Genomic DNA, 27,594 nt, shown 5'->3' on the forward strand with positions numbered 1-27,594 from the left:
TTGTATTTTTTCAGTTTTTTCAGTTGTCCTTATTCAATGTTCAGATTTGTGTGAGCTCATTTGAACCTGAGGAAGGAAGAATGGAGTTAGTGCATTCTTATTGAAAAAATATCCCACGTAGACTGAGTCATGATGGAGTCAGATTCAGCTAACAACCAAACATCAGATAATGACTCGGATGATGTGGATAAATTGTCTGATGAGATAAATAAGCATCTTTTGATATGTAAAAGGTCTTTTAGTGTCAAAGTCTTCTCCAGACCTGAACTTCAAGCCACGAAAAGTTTTCCTCCATATAGTCAGTGCATCGGGGGACTGGGACAAGATACAGAAATAGACGCAGAATTTTCTACTGCACATGTGCAGGAAAATGCTGCTGTTAAAACTGATGAAACCAAAGACAATGGGATTGAGTTTACTGCTAGATGTGCTAGTCCTGAGTTGAAGGAAAAAAGGAGGTTGAAGAGAAAGCATAGGTTGGGGGGGAGTTGTGAAATGTGTCCTGATGAATGGGAAAGTATAAAATGCCTAAAGAGAGGACAAGCAGAAAAACATGGCATTAATGAGGACAAAACTTCAAATGGAGAGATGGAAAAGTATCATGATGGCAAGATGATGGATCAAAGAACCCTAGAGATGTGCAGTAAAAATGAATACATAGGGGAGATGTCTCATCAGCGGTCATCTCCACACCCCATCCTGTCCAAACTGCTGCACTCGTCCACATCTTCATCCTGCTCCTCCATGTGTGCTTCATCTGGAGAGAGTGATGAAGTCTTCAGTGATGGAGAGGGTGCGGTGTCCAAGAGGAAAATGTTTAAGAAGGTGATGCATATGCTGTTTGAACCAATAGGCTTGAATAGAAAACATTCATTTCCTTACTGTTCTGTTCACTTGTGGTCATGCTTATTTGCATGAGAAGAAAAAGACCATTGATAGTATTATATTTGAATAATGTTTGCATACCTGGCTGCTACTTTTGCTGCTCTAGCCATATTTATGTGCCTGTATTTTGTTTGGTTTTGTTTTTTTTTTAACATTACCCACATAAACCTACACATGTTTACATTATTTGATGTTTATTTTTGTAAAAAATAATAACCATAACATGATCAGATTTGAGCCTTTAAATTTGCAATATTTCATCTAAACATGCTCAGTCAAACATGTAAGATCACCCTGGATTGTGTTGTTTACAATAAGCCACAGTTTTAAAAAGTTACATAAAATAAAAATCAATTTAAACATCTCTTCTCTGCCTCAGAGTCGCTCCTGGAAAACCTTTTTGACCATGATGCACTGGTCTCTGAGAAGGCAGAGCTCCTGGGTCCAGCTAGCTGGGCATCAAGGCACGTACAATCCACATGTAAACTTTATCACTTGTGTCCAGATAGGAATTAATTATGTTAAAATAGGTTGGTTATAGGTAAACAAAACTGTTTACTAGAAATATAAAATAGAAATGTAATATTATAGGTTGTTGCAATGCATATTGGTCTTAATTGTGTACATGAGTTGTAATGGGTAACTGAGTTCCAGTTGTGCTTGTGAGTGTTGTAGGGACTACTGAACCATTACATAAAAAATCTGAATATTAATAATAGACATTTTAGCATTCCCCATCTCCTTTAAACTTCAAGGGTCAATATAATGTCATTACATTAGAAATCCATCAATCTGAGAAGGAGACCATGGTTTGAGACACAGCTCTTGTGCTATTTTTAAATCTAGGTTTATGGTGCATACATTATTTTGGATTTGCTTTTTTGCCTAAATTCATTTAATGAGATTGTGACCTGCATATTTTTAACAGGAAACTTTCATCTGAGTGATGGGGGTGAGGTGCTCAAGCTGTACAGTGAAGTTGAGGCTGCCTGTTTGGATGTTTTAATGAAAGACCCTCTGAGACCCTTTGTGCCACAGTACTATGGCTTGGTCACCAGAGGAGAGCTCTGTTACATTCGCCTGGAAGACCTGCTGAATGGTCTCAAGAGGCCAGTTATAATGGATTGTAAGATGGGAGTCAGGTGGGCTATGTGTTAGTGATGAATAAAGTGGAAAAGACTTCATAGCCGTATGCCTAGTGTCTGAAGTTGCATGTTTTTTTTATATATATATATCAGAACCTACCAGGAGGAAGAAGTAATGAAAGCACAAACTAGAACCCTGCTACGTAATGACATGTATCAGAAGATGGTCAAAGTGGATCCTTCAGCGCTGTCACCAGAGGAGCATGCTCAGATGGGAGTGACCAAGTGGAGGTACCTTCACTGGAGGGACACCACCAGCTCCACCTCTACACTGGGCTTTCGCATTGAGGGCATCATGGTATGAGCAAAGACCTTCAAATGTACTATCTGCATTTACATAATTGTATTATTGTTTTAATAGATGGAGGATGGACATATTCGGCGAGACTTCAAAAACATTGTGACATTAGCTCAAGTAACAGAGACTCTGCTTTTCTTTACCAAAAAACAGTTGGATGTCCTGGTAAGTCACACTCACAACAAATATATTTTGAAATGATATGTATCATGTAGGAGTAAAACATTAGTCACTGAATAAATATGCAAGTAAGAAAGAATAAAAGGGTATTTAATTTATTTATAGACTTACTCACTGTGAGAAGAATAACTCCTACTCAAGAAAAAGTACTTCAAATAGCTTACTCAAGTAGTTTATTGGTGTCAGAAAATGATTCTCTGGAAAGTGGGGCTATTCTCAATTCCGTCACTGTAAATTCCTTTAAACAACATTGTATTCTCACAATTTTGCTGTCAGAAAGCATATCATTCAAGACTCCTGGCCCTAAATGATGCCCTGAAGTGTTCACCATTTTTCAGAAAACATGAGGTTGGTTGTAGATATAATTCATAATAATGTTATTGAATTTGTGTAATAAAATTTACTGAATTGTACTTCAGTCTCAAGTAGACACTTTACTCTTTTAGGTGATCGGAAGCTCTCTGCTGTTTGTCCATGACCACAGCAATAAGGCCAGTGTTTGGATGATAGATTTTGGAAAAACCACACCTATTCCAGAAATAAGTGAACTTAAACATAATGTGCCATGGACTCAAGGCAGCAGAGAGGATGGCTATCTCCTGGGTCTCACTTCCCTCATCACCTCGCTGAGTCAGGCCATAAGTAAAGCCTCTTGGCAAAAGACTGAGGGCGACATAACCTGTTGTACAGAATAATACAGTGTGAAGTGTGTTTCATTAAATGTTTCTTTATTATGTGTATTCAATGGAATAAAAAATTACTTTTTGAAATTATTAACCTACAGATTCTTCAAGTAGCCAAAAAAATACGCACATAACTCTGTGGGACATTTACAGATTTTGAAAAGAAAAATCCAAACATATAATCTACAAATGAACCTAATCGGTGTTTGTTAGGTATTGGCTCCACAAACTTGCAATTAATCTTTTGTCTTAAAGTTCTTTGAACTAGCAACTATCACATTTTAAGGGTTAAATAATGACATCACTTTCTGGAGCTTTTGTGAAAAAATTTTTTTCACTTTTGTTCTGGTTTATAGCTGAGAAAGATGTTGATCTTTGTGCCAATTTTCGTTTTGTAGATAGGCCCAGTAATTACAAAAATATTACAAACAAGGTCAAAAGATTTGTAATCTGAAAATTAAACAGGAAACACTAAAACACTCAAGTTTAAACTGGGGATTTTAGAAAGTCACGTGAACGCGTCCTCTGGCCTGTTTAGATTTGGTAATCTGAGGAAATAAATATTCTTGAAAAGTTTGAGAGCTACTCCATGGATATAGTGAGCTATAATCTAATGTTCATAATGTGGACGCATTATTGCACATAGGTGGCGCTATACATTCTTTGGCATGCATTCCTTACTTTACTGTGATTAGCGGGAATTAGCTACCAGCTGCAAAACAACAAAATCGAATTGTTTTGAGCAGACTGAACAAAGGGGTGATTGCTTTGTTCTTGTAGTTGGGAAGAGTAACTAACAACACAAACACGTGGTTTACTAAGCTAACCTTGACCCTCGATGCCTGAAATGTGTTACGGAACGTTGACGCTTACAGTAGCCCATCTGTGTGTTTCATAGGGTAGATGTAGGTTATCAGTATTAAGGTGCAAAAGGCTGAAATTATATTTAAGATGGATCGCATAACTTTCTTCCGGAGATTTAATCCAAATCTTGCTGTGACTACTCATGTATCGAATCAAGGTATATATATATATATTTGTTTGTTTGACAATAGATCTGTGCTTCTCTTCATATTTTATGTAAAGTTTACTAAGAAATGTGCTGATATGTCCGCCAAACACTTGCATTAATGGGACGGGCCTAGTTGCTCAGTCTGATGGATCTGCTCCGCGTGTCCGGTTTTTTTTTTTTTTTTTTTTTTTTTTTGGCACCACGAGGTTTTTACTAACAAATTACAAGCATCCATTTATTTATTCATTTATTTTATTGTTTTATCAGCATACCGACAATAATCTGGGATAGCAGTGTCAGTATAATATACCTTGTATTTTTCACTGTATGTGTTCGTTTTAGTTTGAGTGAATATAGTTAACGGCCACATTTTCCGGAAGTAAAAAAAAACCCAAAACGCAGTACTTCCGGTTTGCAATACAGGAAGAAGCTAATGATCACTGCTGCTAATAGTTTTCTGAAAAGGTCGAAATCATCTACGGATCCACGCTACTGTTGGCCCAGGGCTGAAAAACAAGCATTGGATATTGTGAAGCAGATTTGAAAACTTGTGCTAACATTGATTTCCTTCAAGTTTTGCCTTTTTATGATACGTTACTGAAGAAACATGGCGGACGGAGGGCATTACTACAATGGTAAGAAAGTCCAACAAAGATGATGTTACATATGTGCCCGTATTGTTTTTCCATAGGCCAGGGGGCGTTTATGGTGAGAAGGGAGATCACTACTCATGATTCCATGATACCTGGAGGTAAACTGTCATGGTTTTGGTCGTTATTCACTGTCAGCAGTGTTTAATTTCTGTTAATTACGTGAATTGGTGGTGTTAGAAGTATCGAAAATCAGATACTTATCAATACCAAAACTATTATTGAAATTAGATACTTATTTGAGCAAGTGTCGATACCATAAAATGAACAGGACAACCAGCTTTATCAAAACTAGTATAAGACCACATGGTAATTATAATATTGCATATTTTTGAACATTACATTCTATTGTCTAAAAAGAGCCTTATTATTCTCATTGTGGTGTCAAAATCAGAACTGAGTATTAAGCCAATTCCTTAGTATCACAACAGTAATTGTAGTATCATGCTTTCACCATTATGCATCTTATCATATGATCTGCAAGTGTTTATTTTTAAACATTTATATCCTGAGTGATTTCTTTTTATCTCTTATAGCAATCTTCACTTGTGTGACTATGCCTATCTTGTAGAGCATGATGATCGAACCGCGCCATCGTTCCGCAACCGCAAAGGCAGGGGACCCCACAAGGGACGGTTTGACCGATCACGCAGAGATCGTCATCGTGGTGGCCAATCTGGAAGTTTCAGTGGTGGACCTGGACCAAGGTCTAGACTTGAAGACACTGATGGAGACGTAACCATGAGTGATGGATCACAGGATAGTAGTGGACAGAACAGATTGTAAGTCAAGTCAAAGATAAACTAATCAAATGTTTCTGCTGTGGTTTTAATGTATAAAAAATTTAACTGAAGACCAATTTGAGCAAAGGATACAGTTTTATAGTTGTTTACTTAAATATTTGTTCTTTTTCAGCACCCCATATGGAAGACCAAGTAGGAAAGGTGAAGGGAGGTTTGAAAGAGACAGACGACCTTTCAAAGGTGGTCGTGGTGGTAGTTTCAGAGGAGGAGAACGAGGTGGAGGCGGAGGCAGTGGATTAGGGGCACGGGCACGCTCTGGCTGGTTTAAAGTGACTGTAGGTATTATTGGATGATCTATTCAGATATGTATCCTGCTTTCATTAATATTCATTTTCCAATCTTTGATAGATACCACATGGAAAGAAGTATGATAAAAAATGGTTACTGACAGCTCTTCAGAATATTTGTTCTGTGCCCTACAGACCAGTGCAGGTGAGATTTACTTTAGCAATGTCACACAACGTTGGCAAGGCAAGTTTATCTGTACAGCACAATTCGTACACAAAGTAATTCAAAGTGGTTTACTGAATAAGAAAGACATTAAAATCACAACACAACAAATCAAAACATAAATACTCATCATAAAATTAACATTAAAGGAGAAAACTGCAGAATAAAAACCTTTCAGTCATATGCACAGCTAAACAGAACCGTTATAAATTAAACTGAAAAAATGTTGAGAGAAAAAATTAACACACACCAACTTTAAACACTGTGTTGTTTTCCTTAGTACCACGTGGACCATAACAGAGCCCATTTTTATGTCGATGATTTAAATGCTGCAAATGCTTTGCACAAATGTTCTCACAAGATCACAGACACCGATGGGTATAAGGTTAGTGTGTTGGCTTGCTGACTCTTGAGACACTTTTTGTGTATGATTTTTATGTTAAGCAATGTATTTTTAGGTGGAAGTCCATGTTAATAACTGCCATCCTCCCTCCTTTGTGATGTCTGACCTGAAACCTGAGCACTTGGAGCATCTTAAGGTAAGCCAAATGATCCACAAAAGTTGAAAGAATTCTATTCTGCTCCTAAAATACAATAAGATGTTCAATTTAATACATGATTTAAATATTTTCAGCAATGTATGGCAAAACGTTTTGATGGCTCACAGCAAGCTCTTGACTTAAATAATATCCGAACAGACCCAGGTATCTCTACAGTCTTGCTAAACGTCTGGCAGTTATGTCAAATCATAAATTTCACTTTAACTGTTTTTGCAACAGACTTGGTGTCTCAGAATGTTGAAGTTACATTAAACAGAAAAATAAGTATGGAAGCTGTCATTAAGATTATTGAAGAAAACATCCCAGAGGTAACGACAACTTAATTTTTTTTTTTTTTACTTTGTCACAAACAAGACTCACTTTGTGAAGCTAGTTATTAACTGTATCATTTCTAAATTCTCCCCAGCTGACAAGCCTAAATCTAAGCAACAACCGCATTCACAAGTTGGATGAATTGACTGAACTGGTTACAAAAGTGCCTAACCTGAAGACTCTAAATCTCTCCCACAACGAAGTAAGGCTAATAATTTCCCTTTCTGTGGTTTTCCTATGCCAGTTTCCATTACTTTTTAATCCTTTTGTCTTGTTAGCTTAAATCAGACAAAGAACTGGACAAAGTAAAAGGCTGGAAGCTTGTGGAACTGTGGCTGAACAGAAATCCTCTATGTGAATACTTCAAGGACCAGGCCTCATACATTAGGTCAGTCAGTGAATCTGTGGTATGAGTGGAGAGCCAGGCAAAGAAGCTGCAGTGGTACAGCTGTGTGTTTGTGACACAAGGAAGTATATATTTCCATTTGTGCTATAAACATGCTCCCTGAATAACAAACTTGTCTATCCAGGAGTCGCGAAGACCGAGCAGAACTTGCTAGTTGTGATCTTGCTATATATATCAATGCATCACATGTTTTATAAACGTGCAGGAACTGAATGTTTTTTGTTGTTGTTGCTTTTTTTCTCTTTTAACAATTTAAACTGGTCTTTTTCTCTTGAGATTACCTTGGAACTTCCTTTCTGTCACTGCAGAGACACTTTCTCACATGGGCCTCTCTTTGTGTGTCTTACACTTAGTTGCTCTCCGTGACACTGTACCCAGCTCTCCTTTAAAAATTCTTGTACATTAATTTAATTTGAATTTAAATTAGGACAACCCAGACAGTCATGTTGTTTTGTTTTTTTACCAAACAGAAAGCGAGTCATCGCCACAAATGGCAATGCTTAAGTATGCATTGTTTAATGCCAAAGAGGACATATGTTATATTCAAGCCTTGGTTCGGACTGCAAAACAAGGAAAAAACAGCCCCAATACCCCTCCCCTTGTAGCATTAATAACCATATAACGATTATTTCAGTGCCCTGTACCAGGCGAGTATGGAAGGCTGGATAGCCAATGACGGGTAAGATCCCACCTCCAAACCTCGGGACAACCTAAGACAGGCACAGTCACGATTACTCTGCCTCAGTCCCTGTGAGCAGCAGCTCATATTTTTTATGTGGATGAAAGGGGGGACTGCACAGGAAATGCTGCTTGGCTCAGGTGGAGGGGTGCGCTGTACCTGAGAATTTTAATGCATCAGAGGGAGAAAAAAAGAATCTCCTCTACTCAGTTGATAGGCTTTGTCCTAAAACAACTTCTGAAGAGATGGAAAGTCAAAACGCTTCTTTAAGGACAGTTATAATGTGGAGCAATTCAGTTTTATTAATACCCATGACCAAAAGGTAAGGTACTTGGATCAAAATATGCTTATGCAAACAAATTCAGATATTATACAGGCTTCATGCCTAGTGGTTCTTAAAGTAAATATACTACCAAAAAACCTCTCTAAGATGTTTTTTCTATGACTAATGGACAGCTGGGTTCAGCTAACTAGAGGGCCAGTTTTCTGTCTTTCAACTTGCTTTCCTGCTCAGTTATCTTTGACAGATGTCATCAATACTTAAGTCCAGAAAGGCACAAAGCTAGCAGTAACCATCTGTTTTAGAGCATATATTGTCATTTTAAAACTTTTTTTTACATGGCCTTTTAGTTTGTGGGGGTCCAGCATGTATGTATGTGTGATCCTAGAAAAGTGTCTGATCAGTATATATCTACATACTGAGGAAGAAGGTGAGTATTATGGCTGGTAAGTACACTATGGGTGGAACAAATGAAACGATAATGCCAAAAGGGGAAGAAGTAATAGTCAGTGCTATTTTAAGTAACTCTCTATTTTTATTCACTCTGTATTACTCTCTTGGTTGTAGTCTACTGGCTTTAACATGCTATATTTTAATATCTTAATTCTTCCATATGGTCCAGACAACGCGCCAGCATGAATGTTAATGTCATTAGAGATTTAGGTGTGACTGAGAGTTGTAGATGAAGGTAGTTCATTGTGTATGCCTGTTCAAAATTAGACACTAACATGTTATATTTTTTATCTTTGTTTTGTATCAGTGCTGTTCGTCAGAGATTCCCCAGACTTTTGAAACTCGTAAGTCACGTATCTTGCTTGTTTTTTGCTTTGTCAGTAATTTAGAGTGGCACATTGCCACTTTGGTATGTTGTCAAATAATGAAAAAAGATGACTAGATTATTGCAGAGGCCCTTGATGTATGTTTCGTTGTTTTTTTTAGGATGGACATGACCTTCCTCCACCCATTGGCTTTGATGTGGAAACTCCAACCTCAATACCCCAATGCAAGGTATTGTGTCTTGTCATATTTGGAGGTCTGGTGTTTTTGTTTGTTTCTATATTGTAGCTACACATGATGTCTAAGGTTGTTTTCACACTGCCACTAGTTTGGTTGACGTTAACGTGCATTCGCTCAGAGAGCAGTGCACTTGGGCCAGTATTAACCAAAGAGTTGCATTCTGGACCACATTAAAAGCCCGCTCAGAGGGTGCTTGAAATAGGAGGTCTCGGAGCGGCTGCACTCGCACTCTGGAGTGTGGCAACTAAATCTAGTACAAAATCTAGTGTGCACTGGGGTCAGACCACAAAGCGCGTGACTTGTGCAAACGACCTAAGGCATAGCATAGGGTTTCCTATTGTAATTTGTGTCCAAATTTAGGGCAGCTGTTTTGGATCGGATGAAATAAAGGCTCTCATTCTCAGATTCCTTCAACAGTAAGTCTTATATGTAAGTTTTTGTTATTCCTAAGCCTGAAACCAAAAATCGCTGAAAAATTTCAACTGTATTGCAGATACTACAGTATATACGACTCATCAGACAGACAACCGCTTCTTGACGCTTACCATGATGGAGCATCATTCTCCCTCACAACGCCGTTCTCTTCACAAAATCCTTCCAGGTATTGCCACGTTGGACATGAGAAAATAATACTAGTATTGCTATAAAGTTTATTTTCCTGGGTTTAGGAGCAGCCTTGGAGAGTATCACAAAGACAGTCGAAATCTGAAGAGGTTGAAAGATCCTAGTAAGTTTTTGTTTTGTCAGGAAGAACATACATTGTCATTTGTTTTGGATGAATGTCTCTTTAACTTTTCGTCTGTTCATTTAGCTATGCGATTTCGTCTGCTTAAACACACTCGACTCAATGTTGTGGCATTCCTTAATGAGCTACCAAAGACACAACATGATATTGCGTCTTTCACGGTTGATGTAAATACCTACACAGTAAGTATTTGATTGTCTGGTCTAACTTTGTAGCACATGGCCCATAAGCTTTTTGTTACAAATGAACTCATATTATGTTAATTTTTCAGAACACCCTATTAACATTCACAGTGAGTGGTGTCTTCAAAGAAGGCAAGTTGTGGTTATTGACAACTGAGGATTCATCTATTTTCTTAACTAATTTATTTTATTATTTTGTGACACAGTTGTTGTTGATGGAAAATCACGAGAGCCTACCATGGCCTTCTCTCGAGTTTTTATTACTGTTCCTGCAGGCAATTCTGGGTAAGATAAAGTTTGTTGATGTAAAAATTGAAAGTAGACATCTTAAATACACTGCCTGGTAAAACAATTGAATATGTATGTATAACTTGAGAAGAAGCACAATGGAAAATTGTAAGCATGTGACCTATTGCACTCCATTACATAAGATGGATAAGTAAAGTATGGTTCAGAGAGCATGAGGCATCATTTTCACACCTGGATTGGTCACCACCAATCACCACCAGACCTTAGCCTTCTTGAGAATCTTTGGGATGCACTAAAGAAGTGGTATAATTCTCCCATCAGAAATAAAAGATCTAGGTGAAAAATGTATGCAATATTTGAAAATAAATGTTTCGACATTGTAAAAGCTTATTGAGAAGGTGACTTAACAAATATGTGTTGTAATCAAAGTTAAACCCAATTGGTCCAAAAAAATGTGACCTTTTGCCAGGCAGTGACACTTTAAAGTTAAAGAAAAATTATGTACCTTTTCTAAATGTGTTAATAATTTACTGCTTTTATTTATTAACAGTTTGTGTATAGTGAACGATCATCTTTTTGTACGAATGGCTACCACAGAGGAAATTCGCAAAGCATTTGTTGCTCCAGCCCCTACTCCATCTTCCAGTCCTGTTCCAACTCTCACAGCTCCCCAGCAAGAAATGCTAACTGCCTTTTCTCAGAAGTCTGGCATGAACCTGGAATGGTCTCAAAAGTATGTCTTTGAGGCATGGAGGAACCTTTTTATATAGATATGATATTCTCTAAACACATATGCTTTTTAGGTGCCTCCAGGACAATGAGTGGGATTTCAACAGAGCAGCTCAAATTTTTACTCAGCTCAGGGTAACAAGCCGTTTTTACTTTATTTATCTCTGTGTTATTGTAATAATGCATTCAAATTGTATTGCTTTCTATTGCAGAGTGAAGACAAGATCCCTGATGTTGCATTCATAAAATAAACTCAACTGTAATTACATCTGCAGTTATTTTTTTTAATTTATGAATTTCTTTTACTCTTCTTTACATAGATAATGTAGATCAAGTTTACATTAACTCTTGATTTAATTCTGCTTTGTTTTAACTGCATATTTCCCATCTGTTACATAAAGACTGATGTTATGATGCAATTTTGGTTGTAGGTGTAACTTAAGTTTTTAGTAAAGTATCACAATATATTCTTCAGTCCTGTCTTGTGACTTGTTATTTTGTGCATTGTTAAACAATAAAAATGTTTTATACAACTTAAGTGTAGCGGTGTCAAATGATTGAAAGTTTCAAAACTGTGCTTTTTGTGGTAGTCAGGGTTGTTAAGAAATTCTAATAAAAAGTAATCAAAGTAGCAATACAAATTACTAAACAATGAAATAATCCAAGCAGCACACTTTAAAATAAGAGAAACTACACGAGGACGTTATACAACGCAAATATAATTTTTCTGGGCACCACTGCGTTTAAGTAATTTCAAAGATGTATACAGGGACATGAGCTCATCTCGGAAAGCAATGAAATTTTACTTTACTTCACGAAATCTACATTTTTGTCTGTACAAAATATTCCAAATGTAATACTATTATAATTGAGAATAGGTATATTCAACAATGTAAATCATCCCAAAATAGTTTGACCGAAAAGCAATCTTGCATTTTAATTTCTAGTTGGCAAAAAAGCGCATATATTATCTTCAAAATTAAATCTTCTATTTAAAAAATCAAAACTATCGTCAGCTAATTATGTTATTTTCTGATTTTAATCATGTATTTGGTACTTCCGGGGTCTTGCGTTGCTGTGACGCACGACGCACGACGTCACATAACAATAAACAACCCTGAGACGAGGATACGCACCTAGAGAAACGAGACAAACCTTGCGAAAATATGAACCCATACGACCATCAGAGTTTAGAGTAATTAACGGCTTGTCAAGAAGTCTTCTCGGTCGCATCAGCTCTGATAGGATTTTGAGTGTTGTATTAACCTCAGGGAGTAACAGGAGTTGTGGACTACCTTTTCCTTAGCCCCCCGTAGCTAGCTTCGACTCCTTTTCCATTCCTTGTTTTTGTACGCTCAGTGTTGGGTCTGTTATGCAGTTGTTAGAGGACTGTTGTCGTACTCGTTCTCCGCCAGCTCTTCGCTCCCACTCCCCGCTCTCTCTGGCCCCATGTCTCGCTGGCTTTTCCCCTGGTCGGGTTCCATCAAGAAACGGGCCTGTCGATACCTTTTACAGCACTACCTCGGACACTTTCTGCAAGAAAGACTAAGCTTGGATCAATTAGGCTTGGATTTATATAATGGCAGCGGTGTTATCAAGGAAATTAACCTCGATGTCTGGGTGAGTTTTAAACAAACAAAAAGTTTATATTACTGCTAGCTATCGTGTTTTGTCTGAACTACACTCCAAACTCTTTCGCAAGAGATCTGGAGTTCAACAACAAACTGTCGTCACACTCTGATGTGAGCTCGCATTTCCCCAAAGAAACTGAGTACTTGGAATGATATTTGATTTCTAACAGATCACCAACTAATGCATTATTGTTTAATTGCCGGTGATCCATCCGCAAATTCTACTCTTGCACATTTTCTTTTCTTACAGGCGGTCAACGAGCTATTGGAGTCTTTGGGGGCACCTTTGGAGATAGTGGATGGCTTTGTGAGCAGTATAACTGTAACCATCCCATGGCAAGCTCTGCTCACTGACCACTGCACCTTGGAAGTCTCTGGTCTACAGATAACATGTCGACCCAAGTACAGGACAAGTAAGTTCTTCTCCTCATCACATACTTTACTTATGTGTATTTACCCTTCTGTTGTTACTTCTATGCAAACAAAGCTAAATATATTTCTTCTAATGTATTGTATTCTATCCACATTGTCAAGGTGGGGGGTGGGACTCACAAGTTTGGTCATCAAGCATGACATCCAGCATGCAGCTGGCCCAGGAGTGTCTAAAGGACCCTCCTGAGACATCAGAAGAACCCCCAGCCCCATTGGAAGGGCTTGAAATGTTTGCACAAACTATTGAGACGGGTAAGATTTAATTTTATTTGAATAGTTTGATTTGTTTATTTATTTTATTTGATCTATGCTTATTAGTAATAACTTATTTACCTATGTTTGTCCATAGTTTTACGTCGCATTAAAGTCACCTTTATAGACACTATTGTCCGCATTGAGCACCATCCACTGGATCTGGAAACAGGTGTAGCCTTGGAAGTGCAAATCAAACGGTAATATTTTTGCATATGTTTCTAAATTATTTGATGTGGGGATGTCTTTCACAATCTTTAAAATAGCTTGTAGAACCAATATTTAGTAAATTGATACACATGGTCTTATCATAGTATCTTTCAATGAAAAATTGGATGCTAGTCATCAAACAATGTTAAAATCTTACTTTGAAATGTTTTCCTTACTTGTTTTGAGTACTCATTATTATTTGTGAGATTTTGCTCTCAATGAGGGTTACTGTCATTAAGTTGTTGAAGCATATTTTGCTACACTAAATCTTTCCTAAAAGTACAGTGAGGTAATTAACAATTACATTTTATGACATTTTCTTATATTTTTTCGTCTGGGACTTGTTTGTGGAGCAGGCTGGAGTACTTTGATGAAGCAGTGCGGGACCCTGCTAGTCAGACAACTGTGCCAGTTGACATACACCAGCCCCCTGCTGTCCTGCACAAGATCTTGCAGCTAAGCGCTGTTCAGCTTTTTTATGACAGCACTGGGATAGGACAGGTATTGTGTGTTGTATTTGAGATTGGAGGTTTTGAACTACATTCAACATGTGAAATTAACAAAATTGGGATGGTTCCACTCAAAGAGTCTATTTCTGCCTGCTAGGATCGCCCTGAACATGCAGATGCATCCAGCGTCAATGAGGGACACAAAGAGGGTGATGACGGTGGGAATGAGGGGAAGTCTTGCCCTGTCTCTCAGCCTCTTCTCATTGGAAGCTGCTCTGGTTTTATTGAGACCATTGTCAAGATCAAACAGAATGACATGCTTCCTGGACCAAAGGTATGATAATTTTTTCCCTCCTTTGTGTGTTCTAGCATAACATGTCTTTTTGTTAGACTTTAGCCTAAAGCATTTTCAAAATGGACAGTCTAGCCGGGTGGTGTAAAATGTGAGTTATATCTTTCTGTTCTGTCATTAGTTTGAGTTAGATGGGAAGGTGGGCTGTGTTCACATGCTGCTGTCTCCAGATCAAATAACCCATCTCACCGACCTGCTAGCAGCTCTCTGCATAAACACAGGTATTGTGTAAATGCCAAATGCAGTTGTATATATGTGCATTTTATTTAACATGTTCCCCTTGAACTTAGTGTTTTTTCTTATCTTTTTAAATACATCTTGGACATTGTATATTTAATAAAATCAAAAAAACATTTACCTTTTAAATAAAACAGTAAAATTAATGAGACATATACATATACATATATACATATGCATATATATGCATATACATGCATACATGCGTACATGTATACATGTGTAACTGTTTTTCAGAGGTTGACAGTAAGGCTGGTGGGGTGCACTGCCGTCCTCTGGACTCTGATGATTTCCGTATGATTGAGGAAGACCTCAGTAAACAACTTGGTTCCAGTCCAAGAGATGCAGAGTGGGAAGATGAGGTCGAGCTTGAACCTTATGTGACTGGGCTGGAAAATGGAGGTAGAAAGAGTTCACTATATATATATATATATATATATATATATATATATATATATATATATATATATATATATATATATATATATATATATATATATATATATATATATATATATATATATATATATATATATATATATATATATTATATATATATATATATATAATATATATATATATTATATATTATATATTTTTTTAATATCTGTAAACATATTTCTGTTATAATAATGTTGGTGATGTTTGTCTTTGCCTTGAAGAAATGTTTTACTCAATGGGCCCTGCAGGGATGAATAGTAGTGTTACATCTGTTCGCTCTGGAAGTGAGATGTCGGACAGTGATATGGAGTCTTCTTCTCATAGTCTTTCTAGTCTTGCACAACCCACAGTATTAACCGCACAGGTATTGTTCTATTGTTTTATAATCTTATAATCTTTATTTTTCTGATGCATCTTAATGTTCCATAGATGGTAATCTGAGGTTTACTTTTTTATTAGGGGATGGTGAATTGTCCAAGGCGATATCCAGTAGCTGGCTGCTTGTCGAGTCTACCACAAGCCACCACAAGGCTCAGAGGTAATATACATTTCAGTGCATGTAAAGAAAATTAGAGCATATTTAGTAGTTTAATGGAGTACAATTTTTATGTTTGACTTGTGCCTCTGTATTGCAGGACGATCACGCGTCAGCCAGGCAGAGCAGATGAAGCCCGATGCACTGCTACGTGTAACCCTTGGTGGGCTCACACTCACTCTTCTTCAAGAGGACCCATCCACCAGCAGCCAGGCACCCGCACCTTTAGCCCAGGTGTCTCAGGTCTTCTTTAGAGAGTTGGCATCCTTTAAGGACAGCATGTTTAGTGAAAGAGACTTCCACCATTTAAGAGGAAACTTTGCTAGAGCTTGTCCACATTCCCACCTCAGGTACAGGTGCTCTTCATGGGTTCATTTTCACAGTCTGCAACTGACTGCAAGCTGAAAATATTCTGACTTGCTATTTAAGGTTAACAGGAGCAGCAGTGCAGGTTTCTTGTGAAATGCGGAGTGGAAGACGCAACAGTCGTGCAGTGACCTCTGACCTCTCCTTCAGTAGACTGGAGCTGCTGGAGTGCCTTTGGGAGGAAGGCAAGCCACAATATAGTGAGGTAGAAAATGTTTGACTCATTACAGCAATTTGTTTAATTAGTCATCAGCCCTAGATCTGGGATTTTTTATTTAATAATGCATGTGATTTGTGTTAAACAACTAAAGAATTATGACTTTTAAAACATTAATGACATTTTTTCTTTCCTGCCTTGTCTTTTAGCTGATTCAGTTTCAGAAAGCAGGTTTGTTCACAGTGGGATCTACAGCCAGACCATGTGCTCATCTGCACTACAGCCTCAGTGAAAAACAGCAGAGGAAGGTACATCCTGTGTGCTTTCAAGATCAACAAGTCTCTTTGAGTGGTGTGATTGTGGTTCAATGCAATGTGAAGTCCTAATAAGAGTACTGCATTTTACAATGATAAAACACACAAACGCTGACAACTGAAAAATGCAACTTTAGTGCACTCTTTCAGTTTTCAGCCTGGGTATAATACAGACTGTACTTCATGCTAAAACCATTACCATGTGTCTAGGGGAAACACCGGATCTTAAGAAGAGAAAGTGTGGTGCGAATAGAGTTGGCAGAGCTGACTGCTGAGTTGGACCTGGACATTCTCAGCCGTTTGAGTAACCTGAGCAGATCCTTCAGTCACTGCCCATCACAGAGTCCAAGCCCAGGACAGACACAGGTAAATTTGGGTTTAAATACTGCTCAACTACCATAAGTTTATACTGTCACTACACTTAGTCTTTCCTTCAATGTCTGAGTACACAGGGGAATGAATATGTGGGAATGGGTGAGTGGTTCCATGGATGTGCTAGATGGAGGTAGAAAAGCACTATATAAATGCTGCCATTTTGCCATTCAGACATAGGGGGAAAAAAGCAGAAGTTCATAAGCTGGAGTCTTTAATGTCCATGTAAAATCATTTTTTGCTAGTCATGAGCACATATGTCCCACATTGAGGCTATTTTTGTCATCTGAACAGTATGTTGATGTAAGAATTAGATTTTTTTACCATTATCATTGTTCAACCAATGAAAAATTTGATCACCCTCTGTAATAGTAGCATGTAAGTATGAGAGTTTCTGTCAGTGAGTGTAGGGAAGAGTTACATTTGGAGATTTTTTTGTATTAAAAAACAAAGGTTCCATGAAAATGTTCTGTATAGTTCTTGCCATATAAATTGTTCTTATGCAACTTTTTTCAACATTTGTGTTCTACTAAACTTTCCCTCCATTTTCTTATCCTCTTTTAGACCCAGGGCAGTGAGCTGTATTCTTCCTTCTCTCTCCTCTCTCCTCACGCTGTCCTCAGATTGCGCTTTCCTATACCTGACTTGCGGCCTCCCTCAAAGCGCAGACCTCCAACCCAAAGAGCAGTTCGTCAAGAGACCTTGGTCTTGGAATTGGCTGAACTAGAGGTCAAACACCAAGAAGCTCCAGACCTCCAGGAGCAGACCGTGCCAGGACAGCCTTGGGCACCCAGCCTCACTCAGCTGCTTGAGGCTTCCTTTACCGACCTTCATGGTGAGAACATGTTTATATTGTAAAAGAGTAATTTCAGAAGCAAAAATAGTTCTAAGATGCCATTAAATAAATGTTTAAAATTTACTCATTTGTGTAATCTTATCCCTGTGTAAGCAAAGTTTTAAATATTTTTTTCTCCACCAGGGTCTTATGAGGGCTGGGAAGGAGGATCTTTCCCATGTGTCAGAGTACAGAAGACTAAGGACTCTATCCCCAGGTAGGAAGCTGTTTATCATTTAATTAGCTGTTCTTGTCATTTCCTAATGTGGAACTCTACTCGATTTGGCACAATTTTTCAAACTGCACATGATACACTGTTAGAGTAAACATACTTGGGAGAAACTTCATGCTTGAGATTAGTTTGATCAAATTTACAAATACTTGGTGTGTAAAGTGTTCATAACTGAGGAGTGCTGAGTTAAAGTGTCACTTCACATGTAAAATAGTCAACTAGTTGATGATAATGAGCAAAAACTTTAAGAACACACTTGGTGAAATTGTCCAACTTTGATCTACATTTAAACTGAACATTACTGTGAGTTCTGTCCACTGTAGCCCCAGGTAAAAAAACATTTTAAAGTGTTTTATGAAAAAGGTGCCAAATCGGACTCTGACCCATTTAGAACAGATATACTATATATGCTCACTCTGGTTATGACCAGGATCTCTGTGCGCGTCCGTGGTGGAGAAGCCCATGACCCAGCAGCAGGAATGGGTGGAGCGGGACTCATCAGAGACCAAGGAGCTGCCTTTTTTGAAAGTCACTGTGAACTTCAAGACAAAACAAGCTCTCCTTTTTCTTCAAACCGGACAATGTTTGAAACTGAAGAGGTGCAAGCAAATTGTCAGTCTTGTTGAATTCAGTTGCATTTTATTCATTTATTTTGTGTTGCAGATGGTGATTCCTGCAGATGCAGAAGAGATGAGGCAATTTCAAGCTCAGTGTGTTGCTCATTGTCAGTGTGCTGTGGATATCACCCTGCCTTTGGTATACATTCTGTTGCCTAGTAAACAAGCCTTCCAGAGTATCTACAACAGGTTTGTGGCAAAACATTGTAGCATCTTCTTATGTCATCTAGTTGATCCTTGATACAAAGTCCACTTTTGATCATGTTAATGAAAATTTAAGTGGAGGTCTTGTTTTTAAGGATTAATAACGATCTTCTGATGTGGGAACCACCACCACCATCTCCTCCTTCAAAGCATACCCCTGACCAAAGCCATAGGTATGATGAGTTTCATCTCTGCAAATCAGCCTTCAGACTGGGTGAGTTAAACAAGAATAAAATGTGTCACAAGTTGGACATGTGCTAGTTTCCCGAGTGGTACAGTGATTTTTTTATTTGTAAAGACTCTGACTCAGAGGAGGAGGAGCCCTCTTACCACTTGGCCAATGATTTGTCTGGAAAAACTCAGGCAGCAGCTCGTCCCTGCCACAACCTCAGCCTTCTCTCCCTCACTGTGATCATTGACAAAGGTCGTCTTCAGGCGTGGACAGATGAGAAGGTAATTTTAGTCCTACTGCTGTACTATTGACTATGTACATGTTAATTACTTATGAAATGTGCCCCAAATGCAAATAGGAAGAACAAGGTCATGGGGAGTTTGTGTTGGATCTTGAAGGAGGGAAGATCTTCAGTGTGGCACAGTATCAGAATGACCCTAACCTAAACTACCTGTGCGTGGAAAGCAGAAAAGTTGAGCTCTACCATCGAGGTATCTACATTATTTTGGTGATTTCTATTACCATATAATATCACTAATAATTATGTTCTCTTCTTTTTAAGCTGTAATGCATGATCTCTTAATACCGGCACACTTGGAGATCTGTAGTTTTACCCCTCCAAAACACCTCGACCCTACCATCTATCCCACTGAAGCCGGTGTAAGCAGTGTCAGTGGCAGAGAGTCTGACTCCATGATGTTGTCCACTGCTATCAAAATCACACTTGACCTCCAAAAAAATGTTAAAGTTGGTCTTCATCTTGGTTTTACGTTTTGTTTTTTTTAATTAACTTTACTGTATGCAAAACTCTTTATTGTCATATTTTCTAGGAATTCCTAGTTGCACTTCGACTGCAAGGAGCCACCATGAGACATTACATGACACAAACGGATCAAAGCTGGCATGAACAAGTAAAGTTTTTAAAGAAACAAAAATATTAAACTTACACAACATTTGAAAAAGGAATAGGACAGTTTTCTGTTAGTTTTTGTTGAGGACTGTGTTTCATCTTATACTGTTGTAAAAATTGTGTAATTGCATTTGTTAATTTCCATGTTTCAGCTTGTTGAATTTCTTGATGTTATTGATGATCCTATTTTGGGATACACTGCTCCTGCTGTCATCACTGTTCTCCATACACACCTTGCTTCCTGTGCTGTTGACTACCGGTAAACTTGTTAAATCTTCATATTTATCTGCATAAATTAAGCATTTGCTTCTCTACAAAAAACATCAAGACTATAATCCTTTTTCTCTTAACAGACCACTGTATTTACCATTGCGAGTGTTGCTCACAGCAGAGTCTTTCTCTCTGTCCAGTAATATCATTGTTGACACTGCAACATTTCACCTCAGGTACAGTTTACGTTTATCCCCAGTTTTTCAAGAAATATTAGATGAAATAACCACAGAATGTCTTCAGATTTATTCTAGATGATTCTGCCCTCTACCTCTCTGATAAATGTGAGACTGAGTCAGTGGACTTGAGAAAAGGTAACAACATGAAAATGAATGATTATTTCCTTGTCCTTCACTTGACCAAAGACATAAAACTCTTGTGTGTCATGCAGATTATGTGTGTATTCTGGACATTGACCTATTGGAGCTTGCCATAACCACATGGAAAGGGAATTGCACGGGCAAACTGGTGAGTACCTATTATTTATTTTGCTATTTAACAACATTCAACATAAATAAGATGTTTCTGAGATTTCATGCTTTTTCTTCATTTTATCGTTTATGCAGTCTCAACCACTCTTTGAGCTGCGTTGCTCAAATAATGTGGTCCATGTTCACACGTGTGCTGATTCCTGTGCTGCTCTGGTCAATTTGCTACAGTACCTGGTCTCACGGGGCGACCTACATCCTCCTCCACGTCATGCTTCCCCTACAGAAATTGCTGGCCAGAAATTACCAGTACATTTTTTTGTGAAATAAAAAGATATATAAAGTAGTGGGATATTTTATTAACTTGTATGTGTACTTTTTGGTTAGATATCTGAAATACCTGTGTCTGTGGTGGCCTGCCCTCCAGCTGAAACAGCTGAGATTAACCAGTGTGATCTAACAGATGCCTTAATTGATACAGAGAAGAGCCATACTGAAGAAAGTTTGGAGACCGGTATCTGATATTATTTCTGTTACTGGGTAATTGTATTGTGCAGAAATTGTTATCAATTATCATATTGACCCTATTTGTGCAGGCGCATTCTCCGTGCCCCGAGGCTCGCCCGTGTCTGTGTACCTGTTTCCTGGTGAAGCCTCAAAGCACAGCCCCACTGGTCTCCATGCCGACGAGTCTGAGCTGGATGGACTGGTTGCCACAGCAACAGAAGCTCAGCCAGACATGGCAATGTCAGATGAAGCATCAGGGGACTCCACTGACAACGATGACTTCTGTATTTTAGAGGCTCCAGGCATGGGTATTCCTGTAAGTCTAATAATTATACTTATTGTTCATCTTTCATCTCAGGTGTATTTGAAATTTTCAGACATAGCCTTTTTAATCATTTCAATCTCCCTTTCATCCTTTAATCAGCCCAGAGATGGGGAGCCAGTGGTTACGGTTCTAGCCCAGGGTCCCATACGAGTGAAAGAGAGTCATTTTTCCAGACCCAGAGGTAGCTCAGACCTGCTCCGTGCCCCAAGCCGCTTCCCTGTGCCCAAAAACAGAATGGTGCTGCGAGAAATTTCTGTTGTCTGGCATCTTTATGGAGGAAAAGATTTTGGCAAATCCATTTCTATACATAATCAAAATGCTAACAGGTAAAACAGTTCTTGTCAAAATGGCTAATACAAATACACTATGTTTTGCATATTAAAATGTCCTTCTGTTGTGCAGGGTTCGTTCAGTTCCTGCTGGTGTCCGAGGATCACCGTCCCGCTCTGTGGGCTCTTCTCGTCCACAAAACTCCTGGCGCTGGGCTGGAGGTAGCGGTCGCCAACACTCGTTGCTAATGGAAATCCAGCTAAGCAAGGTGTGTCAATAAAACAAATTAAACTCTACAAGCTTAAACTGACAGATTTGTAAAAATAACCTTTGTTTTATTTATTTATGAAACAAACACTGTAGGTTTCATTCCAACATGAAACCTACCCTGTTGCTATAGCAGCACACGAAGGGGATGGATCACTGGCTGCAGGTGGAGTAACAGGCCTGAGTGGAGAGCAGCCACTGTCCAGACAAGTGTTCATAGTCCAGGAGCTAGAGGTGCGGGACCGCCTGGCCTCCTCACAAATAAACAAATTCCTCTACCTCTACACCAGCGAGAGCATGCCTCGACGAGCCCACTCAAACATGGTGAGAAAGACTGGAAAGTGGCTGCAGCTGTTTATATTATATATGATGTAAGAGTAAATGTAGACTTGGTCTTTGGTTTTAGCTGACAGTGAAGGCCCTGCAGGTGTGTCCAGAGTCTGGCCTTGGTGGTCCAGAGTGCTGTCTCAGGGTCAGCTTGTTGCCATTAAGATTAAATATTGACCAGGTAACTTGGTAAACATGTAGAATAATAATATGAAGATAATGTAATGTAATATTATCTGCCTTTTGTCTAGGATGCACTGTTTTTCCTGAAGGACTTTTTTAGTAATTTAGCTTCCTCTGTTAACCCATATCTGCCAATGGACCCCGCCACAGAGGGTAGGGTCTTTTCATTTTTTTTATTCATCAGTTAGCTCTATTTACTTAAAAAAATAAATAAATAAATTTCAAATTAAGACAGATTGGATCTCTTTTTTCAGTAAAAGTTGACTCCACACAGAAGGAGGAGGCTGAAACTGGCCTGGGACCTGATCTTTCAGCCTCTGTAGAAACGACCTACAGTGAAAGGAGTTCATCCTCTGCTGGCTCCACCTCCTCATCTGACCAGCCCATCTATTTCCGGTATAAGGAATATGGGGTGCACAATATGTGACTCTGATCTTTGTGGGCATTTGTAGATTAGGATTTAGGATTTAGCATCTAAATACATGTAAATATTTAGATGTATTTTGCTCACCCAAAAGCCTAGATGCTAGTTATAACAAAATTTGAACAATGAATGTAAGTTAAATTCACCCTTTTGTTTTAGGGAGTTCCGTTTCACCTCTGAAGTGCCTATCTGGCTGGATTACCATGGCAAACATGTCGTGATCGAGCAGGTATTCATCTTATATTTTTTAATTATATTTTTAATGTTTAATGTTAAGACGATGTAATGACAACACTGTATTTCCTGTTTTAGGGAACATTTGCTGGAATTTTGATTGGCCTGGCACAGTTAAATTGTTCTGAGCTTAAGCTGAAGAGGCTGTGTTGCAGACATGGGTATCTATATATAGAGAGAGAACTCATTTTTTTACAACTGAAACTGTATGTCATTTACTCTCTTTACTTCTTGTATATTTTAGAAATGCTATGGTTTGTTTTTCTTTTTCCAGCCTTCTTGGTGTTGACAAAGTGATCCAGTACGCGGTCACTGAATGGCTGGCTGACATTCGGAAGAACCAGCTGCCAGGCATTTTGGGAGGTGTAGGCCCTATGCACTCTGTTGTACAGCTATGTAAGTCAGTTATGAATATAGATGGCTTTTTATGTATGTTTCAACAGGGGTTGGCATTTAACATGTATAGAATAATGATAGTATTAATAGTATATTGTTTATTTTCAGTCCATGGTGTGCGTGACTTGTTCTGGTTGCCCATTGAGCAGTATAGAAAAGATGGACGCATTATTCGAGGTCTCCAGAGGGGGGCAGCATCTTTTGGCACCTCTACTGCATCAGCTGCTCTGGAACTGAGCAACAGGCTGGTTCAAGCTATCCAGGTATCAGAAGAACTACATTTTTTAGGGAAAAATAATGCACTTTTTTACTAAAATAATGTTAACGTCTACAACTGCTTTTCAAGGCTACAGCAGAGACTGTGTACGACATCCTTTCTCCAACACCTCCTCTTAATCGCTGTGCCATTACTGAAGGCCGAGTGACATCCAGCAGGTCACGAAGGGCTGCCCAACCCGCCGATCTGAGAGAAGGAGTTGCTAAGGCTTACGACACTGTCAGAGAGGTACTACTACAAATCGGGACCACATTACATTTATTTTTACATTTATCCTTGCATATTTACATACTTTAATTGTGTTTAGGGAGTGATTGACACAGCTCAGACTCTGTGCGATGTAGCATCTCGTGGACATGAACAGAAGGGTCTCCCTGGTGCTGTGGGTGGAGTTCTGCGGCAGATCCCACCCACTGTTGTCAGACCTTTAATAGTGGCATCTGAAGCCACTTCCAATCTGCTCGGTGGCATGAGGAACCAGATCAAGCCAGATGCCCGGAAGGAAGAGTTCTTAAAATGGCGCACAGAGGACAGCCAAGAATGATGGAAGAAACTTTTGTGTGAATGTTTGTATGTGCTGATTATTTTTGACTTGAAGGGAGCAAATGCAGGGTTTTAACGTGTATTTGCATGTATGTATGTGCATGTGCGTATGGACTAACAAGAATCTGGTAACCACAAACTACTACTGCAGTCACTAACACCATCTGTTTAACACCTCTATAATACAAAAATCAAATACCTTTTTCTTTCTCATATTTATAGGTAACCTTCTGCAACAAACACATTGCTAATTCACACCAGACTTATTGCTAAATCTTGACGATCTGATGATTTTATTCTCCAAGAATTCATCAACTTTTATGTTTGTAGAAGGAAATGTGTAATTTTCTTCTGCTAGTGTCCCTAGGTTGTCAACATTTTGTTTGTGATCTCATCAACTTTTAAACAGTATTACCAAACTGTCAGCAGCACCTTGTTTGGGTATTAAGTCTGTTGGTGATTTTAAAAAGAAAAATCCTTTATGCGTTTGTTTATTTGTGCCATATAAACCTTGCCTGTTTGCAGTTGCTTGACTAAACAAACAACTGACTTTCTTGTTGCATCTGGTATATTTCTTTTCTGACAGACCTTCATAATTGGTTGTAACTTGTGAAACTAGATCTCTGTTGGGGGTCTTAATTTACTGTGGAATTGGCTATCTTCATAAATGCTTTGGCCATGTTTTTAGTTACATTGTTCAGCATCTTAATCTTTTAGCTTTTGTCATATTTGTTTGTATGTTTGGGCAATGGGCATATAAAAAGGAGGAGAAATTTGGGATTTTATGTTTTTATTGTTTTTGGAATAGATGTGACGAGTGTGTGACAGCATATGAAAATGCTTTGTCTGTGCGTATGATGCACGTTGGTGAGGATGACTGGGGCTAATACTTCCACCAAGTGTGTAATTTTCATTTCTGTTAATGTTAACTGTTTGAATGACTTATAACACAAAAAGAAAGTATACAACTTTAATAAAAAAAATCTCAATAAAAATCCTTCTAAAAAAAAATGAAAATCGTGTGTTCTTTTACATTATGAGGTCAATTATCAACATCATGTTACAGTGTATTTAGTATTTAACACACACACATATAACGGTATTTCGCGTTCCTAAAAAAAAAATAATAATAATAATAAATCTATTTAGTGGAACCGGAAACTATAGGAAAATGTTTCTGGGGACGTTTTATGCGACGAACCAAAGCCCTTCCGGTCCACATCGCTTCAACGTGATTTTGTTTACAAAAGCTCGTATAATTTTTTGGTTTATTATTGGAGGTTAGCAGCGTCAATTAAAAATGAAGTTACTTACGCATAACATGTTGACGTCTCATGTAAAAGGAGTCACGAAAGGATACCCGCTGCTCATACAGGTAAAGGTTGTGAAGCTCTGCAGGTCGTGTTTTAATCGGTACTGTTCAAGTGAAATAACATCAGAGTAAACCAAAGCTATGACATTTTACAGCAAGACATAATGTTATATTATGTGTACATGTCGTGTTAAAGTCAAATTATAAGATTTTTATGTTTGCTAGCATTTAAAGCATACCATTTTATAGATCAGTTCCAGCCTGTATAGTTAAGCCAACTTACTATGTTAATACATGTATCTATATCTATTTTAAGGCGACCGAGGTCAAATTTAACGAGGTGGAGTTTAACCCTGAATTTATCAGTAGGATGATTCCCAAACTGGAGTGGAGTGCTCTTATCCATGCTGCACAGGAGGTGATTTTTATTTTTAGCAGAAATCACACAAAAATTCACTTTTTCACTCTATATAAAGCCAATTTTGAATAACTGTTGACCTTTGCAGCTGGGCCACCGACAAGACTTACCTGATGATCTACTTCCAGATTATGACAAAAATGAAGAATTCCTGAAGAAAGTGCACAAAGCATTACTCGAGGTCTTGTACCTAACATTGTTTTTTCTTAAGTTATTTAAAGATAGAATAATAATCACTGCTCAATTACTTTGTTTCTCAGCATATGACAGATTTTAGATCATAATTATTTTACACTAATGGACAAATAATAACTTAGTTAAATGCTGTGAGTGCGCATTGAGATTACTACAGGTTTGATTTCCTAAAACGGGTGCTCATCAAGATACAGAGCAGTAAACCCTATTTAGAAGATGAAAATTGAAAATTTGAAAAAAATTGAAAAATGAAATTTACGCAAAAATAGATTTCCTTGGGCCTTACCTTGCCTTTCTTATTGTTGTGTTACAATAAATAATAAAAATGGGTGGTGATTATTTTAATAATTGATTTCAATTTGTTAAATAGATGCATTAATTCTACGGTGCCACCCCCAGTTTAAACCATGTCATGTCAAAAACATGTCTATTTGTTATATTGGTTTATAGGTGGAGGTGATGGAGGGCTGTCTGAAATGCCCTGAATCAGGGCGGGAGTTTCCCATTTCTAGAGGCATTCCGAACATGCTGCTGAACGAAGATGAGGTGTAGATGGCGGATCACTCTTTGACAACTCTATGAGCAGTCTTCAAAAAGAGCCTTTGTTTTTTGAAAGGTTTTCAGATTGATGCAAACAAAGACAACTTTGAATATTGTTAGGTTCTATTGAGTTAAAATGTATAATTTGTAATTTGAAATATTGCACCGTAGTTTGTATTTTTTATTAAAATCCCTTTACAATAAATCTTTCCCTGTTTCCGTGACAACCAAACTCACTTTTTGTTTTTTGTTGAAAATAATGACAGGATCATATTACAGACATGCACAAATAATGCCCTTGTTGAATCTTGCGGTAGACTCTGAACCCCACCTCGGCCCAGTCAGGGTTAAGAAAATGCTCTGAGCCAGATGACGTGGCTGTGGCTTTTTCTATATTTGGATTTTGAGGAAAAAGCAGCAAGTGCGGCCAGGCCAGAGGTTGTTTTTGAGGAAGTTTTTTATTTTTTTTTAAGCCAGACATTACACCACACTTGGAGGCAGATTCCTGATGCCCAACGGATTGTCTGCCCTTTTTAACAAAGTTGAGTTCTTTAATCTTGTGGTTGGTATGAAGGGGAAAATTACTTCTCTGATGTTGCAAGTTTGAACAGGAGACCTTGTGATTGTTGCCGTGTTATGATTTTTAGGAGATTCTGTGGCGAAGACATTTAAGGGTGGAGGAGGTGCACTGATCA

General features: G+C 38.2%; 4 protein-coding genes across 5 annotated transcripts; all 4 read left to right on the plus strand.

The window, feature by feature from the left end:
• The first annotated feature begins 1,520 nt into the window (after positions 1-1,520).
• Positions 1,521-3,203, plus strand: LOC117377366 (inositol-trisphosphate 3-kinase C). The gene is made up of 6 exons (XM_055224693.1): positions 1,521-1,524; positions 1,814-2,027; positions 2,124-2,328; positions 2,392-2,493; positions 2,785-2,856; positions 2,955-3,203. Exons 1-6 carry the CDS (start codon positions 1,521-1,523, stop codon positions 3,201-3,203), a joined length of 846 nt encoding a protein of 281 aa, XP_055080668.1.
• A 695-nt stretch (positions 3,204-3,898) lies between these two features.
• Positions 3,899-11,798, plus strand: nxf1a (nuclear RNA export factor 1a). 2 transcript variants are annotated; one of them, XM_055224753.1, is made up of 22 exons: positions 3,899-4,212; positions 4,895-4,954; positions 5,425-5,635; positions 5,769-5,931; positions 6,005-6,088; positions 6,387-6,491; positions 6,565-6,645; positions 6,741-6,810; positions 6,886-6,974; positions 7,073-7,180; positions 7,257-7,366; positions 9,104-9,140; positions 9,283-9,351; positions 9,721-9,776; positions 9,854-9,961; positions 10,029-10,087; positions 10,172-10,287; positions 10,377-10,419; positions 10,494-10,572; positions 11,087-11,269; positions 11,340-11,400; positions 11,478-11,798. In XM_055224753.1, exons 1-22 carry the CDS (start codon positions 4,143-4,145, stop codon positions 11,514-11,516), a joined length of 2,001 nt encoding a protein of 666 aa, XP_055080728.1. In that variant the 5' UTR covers positions 3,899-4,142; the 3' UTR covers positions 11,517-11,798. The 2 variants fall into 2 exon arrangements, with proteins under 2 accessions (XP_055080728.1, XP_033830055.1); XM_033974164.2 differs by lacking the exons at positions 3,899-4,212; positions 4,895-4,954 and adding an exon at positions 4,598-4,838.
• Positions 11,799-12,351: 553 nt separating this feature from the next.
• On the plus strand, positions 12,352-24,636 carry atg2a (autophagy related 2A). Its single transcript, XM_033974163.2, has 42 exons — positions 12,352-12,885; positions 13,147-13,309; positions 13,431-13,580; positions 13,678-13,780; positions 14,147-14,291; positions 14,397-14,573; positions 14,713-14,812; positions 15,066-15,230; positions 15,491-15,633; positions 15,729-15,807; positions 15,905-16,154; positions 16,234-16,375; positions 16,537-16,635; positions 16,852-17,007; positions 17,578-17,848; positions 17,993-18,065; positions 18,511-18,679; positions 18,744-18,886; positions 18,997-19,115; positions 19,200-19,354; positions 19,432-19,564; positions 19,636-19,820; positions 19,904-19,984; positions 20,136-20,242; positions 20,337-20,429; positions 20,497-20,567; positions 20,645-20,721; positions 20,820-20,990; positions 21,069-21,195; positions 21,278-21,504; positions 21,613-21,839; positions 21,916-22,051; positions 22,147-22,374; positions 22,457-22,558; positions 22,629-22,713; positions 22,815-22,956; positions 23,144-23,213; positions 23,297-23,379; positions 23,493-23,614; positions 23,723-23,877; positions 23,961-24,119; positions 24,199-24,636. Exons 1-42 carry the CDS (start codon positions 12,715-12,717, stop codon positions 24,433-24,435), a joined length of 5,991 nt encoding a protein of 1,996 aa, XP_033830054.1. The 5' UTR covers positions 12,352-12,714; the 3' UTR covers positions 24,436-24,636.
• A 1,006-nt stretch (positions 24,637-25,642) lies between these two features.
• Positions 25,643-27,104, plus strand: trmt112 (tRNA methyltransferase activator subunit 11-2). The gene is made up of 4 exons (XM_033974146.2): positions 25,643-25,809; positions 26,063-26,164; positions 26,253-26,345; positions 26,810-27,104. The coding sequence occupies exons 1-4, from the start codon at positions 25,735-25,737 to the stop codon at positions 26,909-26,911; spliced, it is 372 nt and encodes a 123-aa protein (XP_033830037.1). The 5' UTR covers positions 25,643-25,734; the 3' UTR covers positions 26,912-27,104.
• The last annotated feature ends 490 nt before the right edge of the window (positions 27,105-27,594 follow it).

This window comes from Periophthalmus magnuspinnatus, chromosome 10, assembly GCF_009829125.3.
Source record: "Periophthalmus magnuspinnatus isolate fPerMag1 chromosome 10, fPerMag1.2.pri, whole genome shotgun sequence".
Lineage (NCBI taxonomy): Eukaryota > Metazoa > Chordata > Actinopteri > Gobiiformes > Gobiidae > Periophthalmus > Periophthalmus magnuspinnatus.

What these genes read in the sequence shown, in the direction of transcription:
- LOC117377366 (XM_055224693.1), top strand. An exon ending in AAAAACAGTTGGATGTCCTG is followed by an intron (nt 2,494 to 2,784) that starts GTAAGTCACACT and finishes TTTTGCTGTCAG; the next exon opens with AAAGCATATCATTCAAGACT. An exon ending in CATTTTTCAGAAAACATGAG is followed by an intron (nt 2,857 to 2,954) that starts GTTGGTTGTAGA and finishes TTACTCTTTTAG; the next exon opens with GTGATCGGAAGCTCTCTGCT.
- nxf1a (XM_055224753.1), top strand. Translation starts at nt 4,143, where the DNA reads ATGGATCGCATAACTTTCTTCCGGAGATTTAATCCAAATCTTGCTGTG. An exon ending in AGCACTTGGAGCATCTTAAG is followed by an intron (nt 6,646 to 6,740) that starts GTAAGCCAAATG and finishes AAATATTTTCAG; the next exon opens with CAATGTATGGCAAAACGTTT. An exon ending in CCTCAATACCCCAATGCAAG is followed by an intron (nt 9,352 to 9,720) that starts GTATTGTGTCTT and finishes GTCCAAATTTAG; the next exon opens with GGCAGCTGTTTTGGATCGGA.
- atg2a (XM_033974163.2), top strand. Translation starts at nt 12,715, where the DNA reads ATGTCTCGCTGGCTTTTCCCCTGGTCGGGTTCCATCAAGAAACGGGCC. An exon ending in TTCCTTTACCGACCTTCATG is followed by an intron (nt 17,849 to 17,992) that starts GTGAGAACATGT and finishes TTTCTCCACCAG; the next exon opens with GGTCTTATGAGGGCTGGGAA. An exon ending in GGCTGGTTCAAGCTATCCAG is followed by an intron (nt 23,878 to 23,960) that starts GTATCAGAAGAA and finishes CTGCTTTTCAAG; the next exon opens with GCTACAGCAGAGACTGTGTA.
- trmt112 (XM_033974146.2), top strand. Translation starts at nt 25,735, where the DNA reads ATGAAGTTACTTACGCATAACATGTTGACGTCTCATGTAAAAGGAGTC. An exon ending in GATACCCGCTGCTCATACAG is followed by an intron (nt 25,810 to 26,062) that starts GTAAAGGTTGTG and finishes ATCTATTTTAAG; the next exon opens with GCGACCGAGGTCAAATTTAA. An exon ending in TGCACAAAGCATTACTCGAG is followed by an intron (nt 26,346 to 26,809) that starts GTCTTGTACCTA and finishes ATTGGTTTATAG; the next exon opens with GTGGAGGTGATGGAGGGCTG.